The sequence below is a fragment of the Elaeis guineensis genome, chromosome 4 (genome assembly GCF_000442705.2).
Source record: "Elaeis guineensis isolate ETL-2024a chromosome 4, EG11, whole genome shotgun sequence".
NCBI classification, from domain to species: domain Eukaryota; kingdom Viridiplantae; phylum Streptophyta; class Magnoliopsida; order Arecales; family Arecaceae; genus Elaeis; species Elaeis guineensis.
Window position 1 is genome coordinate 32452899 of NC_025996.2, and position 5013 is coordinate 32457911.

The 5013-nt window shown below is 43.9% G+C and overlaps 1 protein-coding gene across 1 annotated transcript; it reads left to right on the forward strand.

Moving 5' to 3' along the window:
* The first annotated feature begins 3007 nt into the window (after positions 1-3007).
* Positions 3008-4588, forward strand: LOC105043109 (malonyl-coenzyme A:anthocyanin 3-O-glucoside-6''-O-malonyltransferase). Its single transcript, XM_073256244.1, has one exon. The coding sequence runs from the start codon at positions 3054-3056 to the stop codon at positions 4416-4418; it is 1365 nt and encodes a 454-aa protein (XP_073112345.1). The 5' UTR covers positions 3008-3053; the 3' UTR covers positions 4419-4588.
* The last annotated feature ends 425 nt before the right edge of the window (positions 4589-5013 follow it).

Below are 5013 nucleotides of genomic sequence, written 5' to 3' on the forward strand. Positions count from 1 at the left end.
ATACCAGACTCTATAACAGGCTTTGTAACAAGTGGAGAAGACTGCTGCTTCTCTTGTCGATTATAACTACTATCTGCAGAATTACTATCTGATTGCTTCTGCTCTCTAAACTCCTACTCCTCAGACTCCCCCTCACGATCGATGAAATCAGACAAAACATCAGGAGAGAAAAAAAAAAGAGATACAATAGTAGGTTGATTGGTGGGTACATCCATGGGATCACTGCTAAAGAATGCCTCAAACTCTTAAAATATCACATCCATACTGACCAACATACACCGCTCGAAAGGATAATAGTATTTATATCCCTTATGAGTGGCAGAATAGCCAACAAAAATATACTTGAGAGCCTGAGGATCAAGTTTACCAATCATAGATCAATGATCTCGGACAAAGCACACACACCCAAATACCCGAAGAGATATAACAAAAGAAGATACTCCTTGTAGGCACTTAAGTGGCGTGAATAGTCCAAAGCTCGAAGAGGCATCCGGTTAATAAAATAGGCTGCAGTAAGAACCGCCTCACCCCAAAGAAACTTAGGAACCCTTATAGTGAGGACAAAGATCGAGTTACTTCCAATAAGTATCGATTTTTACGTTCAGCCACACCATTCTGAGCAAGCGTCTCAACACATGGAGTTTGATGGACAATCCCATGAGTAGCTAAATACTCACAGAACTTCCTATTCATATACTCAGTGCCGTTGTCAGATCTCAGAGTTTTGATTGTGGTCTTAAATTGAGTATTTACAAACTTGTGAAATTCCTTGAAGCACCTGAGAACCTCATCCTTCATCTTTAGTAGATAAACCCAAATCACTCTACTATGATAGTCAATAAATGTAACAAAGTACCGATGTCCAGAAAGAGAAACAGTACTACACGGCCCCCATACATCAGAGTGAATAACACTAAAGATCTTAATACTTTGAGTGCCAGAAATAGGATAAATAGTTCGTGTGTGTTTAGCAAACTTACATGCATCACAAACCAATTTATGCTTGTCACAGATATTATATAAACTAGAAAAGAGTTATGCTAACATAGAGAAAGAAAGATGACCAAGCCTACAATGTTGTAACTGGAGTTCATGCACAGCATTCTCAGAAGAAGATACAACCAAGCCAGTCTCCAGATTACCTTTCTGTCATCTTCCAGTCAGATAATAAAACCCGTCATGCATTCCACCATACCCAATCATCTCCTTCGTTGTCAGCTCCTGGAGAACACAATAGGTGAGAAAAAATATTACTTTGCAATTTAAAGCAGCTATAATGGAGCTTATAGAGAGAAGATTAGTGGAAAAACTAGAGACATGTAAAATTGAGGACAATGTCATGGTCGGTGTATAGTTGACAGAACCTTTTCCTGACACAGTGAAGAAGGATCCATCAGCTATACATACTTTATTCTGACATGAGCAAGGTGAATATGATACGAATGACTTGGATTGTCCTGTCATATGATTGGTAGCTCCTGAGTCTAGGATCCAATATTGAGAAGTATCTAAAGCAGTAAGTGCACTACCACTATCAAAAGTATAAGAATTAGTTTGTGCAAAATGAAAATGAAAAATAGAAGAAAGACTGGAAGAATCACTAAGCAAATCCATAGCAGATGAAGAGGTAGCACTAGAAGAACTGTTCAGCTTGGTCAGAATATGACGTAGAGTCTGAAGTTCCTCCATAGACAAAGAACCTCCAGCATCAGTAAATGGAGTAGCAGAAGCAGATAAAATCGTAATAGACAGAGGAGCTGAAATAGATGAAGTAGCATCGTGGATCTCAGAAAAATTAGTTTGACCACGACCGATTGCTCCTCCAGAGTGCCCACCTTTTGCCGACCTCCTTTACCATGACCCTGGCCAGATGAAGGACGACCATGAAACTGTCAGCATGTATCAAAGATGTGTCCCGATTTATTACAATAGGAGCATATCCGCATATCTCGATCACTTCTACCGTGCGACTATGATTGTGGCTGAGCGACCATCGTAGAACGGACTGTATCAGCATAGGAGGCAATCATTACACGTCGATGAGTTTTCTTACTTAGAATTAGTGAAAAGATCTGATTGAGAGAAGGCAGATCAGAACTTCGATCCAAAATTTGAACTCTAATTGGATCAAATTTTTCATTGAGGTCGGTAAGGAAAACAAAGATTCACTCCTCATCTGTAAATTTTTTGAACTCAGCAGCATCATTAGCACAACTGATTTTGAAGAGGCGATAAAAATTCAGCTCTGACCATAAACATTGAAGTTCTGCCATATAAGCAGTGACAGAAAGTTCGTCCTGTCTGAGTGCACATATCTCATGTTTGAGCTCAAAAGCTTGGGTTGTGTTATCCTACTGAGATTAAGTTCGGACAACAGTCTTCCAAATTTTTTGAGCAGTTTCAAAGAATGACATGCCCTGAGCAACTGAGAGCACCATGGAGTTGATTAGCCAGGCCATCATAAGTGAGTTGTCCGACTCTCACTGCACAAAAGCAGTCTCCTGTTGGTGGCTGCGGTTTAGTTCCAATGACAAAACCCTCCAAACCACCTCAAAAGGTGGAATAGCAAAAAGTCTTTTTTTTTTTTTTTTTTATCAAAAGAAATCTTCTCTTCTGCCTTGGAAAAGTGACGGTGTTGTATTAAAGAAAAACCGTTCAAATCAGGAATAGAGGCTACTTCTGCCAAAAAAAAAGGTCAGAAAATAAAGGCGGATGATTTGCACGGGAATGCGACTGGCCATTGGTCGAATGGAGAGCAGATATCAGACCAGATCTTTCCAAGCGTATGACAACATAGACCAGACGCCCATGAGGACCGATCCTGCACGGCACGTTGCTCACGATAATAGAAATTTGTTTTGCAACTTTACACAAAAATTTAAAAATGGCTGCCATTTGGTTCTGCCGCAGCTTCGTCACATGCTTCCGCTGCTCCTCTGATTTTCTTCTCTTAAGAAGTTCCAGCACCGCTATAAATTATTGCATTTCTCTTGCGAACTTCGCTGTTGGGAAGGAAGACATTCACCAAATCCCGAAGCTAGAAGTGTCCTGCAATGGCGTCAAACTCCCCAGCACTCAGAGTTCTGGAGAACTCCCGGGTCTCCCCACCACCCGGATCGGTTGCTACTGCATCCATCCCCCTCACCTTCTTTGACGTAATCTGGTTAATGCATTACCAGCCTGTCGAGCGCCTTTTCTTCTATGACTTCCCCCATCCAACTGCTCATTTCATAGACTCCTGCCTCCCAAACCTCAAAACCTCCCTCTCCCTCACCCTGCAGCACTTCTTCCCTTTTGCCGGTAATCTCCGTCGCTCCCTCGGCAGCGATGACCGGTACGAGATATGCTACGTCGATGGCGACTCTGTCCCCTTCACCGTTGCGGAGCACGACGGTGATTTCCATGATCTCTCCGACGCCCATGCGTGCGACGTCTCCAAGCTCCTGCAGTTGGTCCCCCAGTTGCTCAAGTCCCAAGACGCTCAGCCTTTGCTAGCCTTACAGGCGACCGTGTTCCCGAATCGTGGCATCGTCATCGGGGTGTCGGTACACCATATTGCATGCGACGGCTCCAGCTCCATGCATTTCATGAAGTCATGGGCCTCCGCGTGCAAGTCGGGAGGCTCGATGCCTGTGGTGGCGCCGCCTCCGCTCTTCGACAGGACCTTGATCCCAGATCCTCGAGGGCTGTACTCTGTTTTCCTTGATGACGCAAAAGGTTTCCAAGCTCCCCAAAATGATACAGTACCACCACCAGGGGAAATTCCTTTCACCGACATGGTCCACGTCACGTTCTCTTTCAAACAAGATCACATTCAAAGGCTCAAGAGACTGGTGCTGGCCAGAGCCGCCGAGCGTGGGACGTCGTTCCATTGCTCGACGATCGTGGTCGTGTTTGCTTATGTATGGGCCTGCCTCGTTAGGATGAGAGGCGTTGCAAGTGATAGGAAAGCTTATTTATTATTCCCGGTGGATTGCAGGGGACGACTGCAACCGCCACTCCCGGCGGCGTACTTCGGAAATTGTGTAGGGCCTTGTTTTGTAGAGGTAGCGGTGGGCGATGTTATTGGAGAAGAAGGGTTTGTAGCGGCGGCGGAGGCAATTGGGAAAGCAATTGAAGGAACAAAAGACGGAATTTTGGATGATGCGGAGAGATGGATACGAAGACTTGTGCCCGTGCTACATGAGCTACCCATGAGTGTTGCGGGTTCACCAAAGTTCAGGGTTTATGAGACTGATTTCGGATGGGGAGGACCGCAGAAGGTTCTGGTGACGTCCATCTTGGGTCCCGGAGCCATATCGGTGGCAGAGAGCAAAGACGAGCAAGGAGGAATTGAGATCGGTATGGTGCTCCTAAAGCATGTGATGGATGAATTCAGTGCTCGGTTCTGGAATGGATTGAAACTCCTTGCAAAATAATCGTCGACTCAGGTGCCAGCAGGATTGGTAACCATATTGTCGGTGAGAGGGAGGGTGAGAAGGAGAGAGACGTGTTCTGTTCTAGTTTGATAAGATAAAGAGGTTTATACAATAAGTAATTTTCATGTGAAGGAAACAAATGATCGTGGTCCTTTTTGCACAAATTCTAGCTTCTAATCATCTTAAAAATATCGAGGCTTGCCTTGTCGTTTGTCGTGGAAAACTAAGGACTTTTTAATTCAGCTTTTATATAGCCCCCTTTTTTTTTTTTTTTTTTTTTTTTTGGGGAAAGAGGATGCAAAACAGCCATCCTGATTTCTTACATGGGAATAATGCGGTGGAGTATTTGCAGAGTCAGTGAAACAGGAAGAGTCGGACTGCGACAGCAAGAGATCAAAAGGAGACGTCAACAGGGTCCCTGTTGGCAATTCAGAGGAGACAATGAAACAGGGATTGAGTTCTATTTGAACCAATTGAGTGGACCTTTGATTTTGATATTCCAAGACAACCATTGAGAAGCTACAAGCACCTCCTTTTTAATGCTAATTAGTATAGATCACAAAATACAGAAACTGAATCCGACCGTAATTAATCG

Excerpts from the sequence above, each read along its gene's own strand:
- LOC105043109 (XM_073256244.1), top strand. The coding sequence starts at position 3,054 with ATGGCGTCAAACTCCCCAGCACTCAGAGTTCTGGAGAACTCCCGGGTC.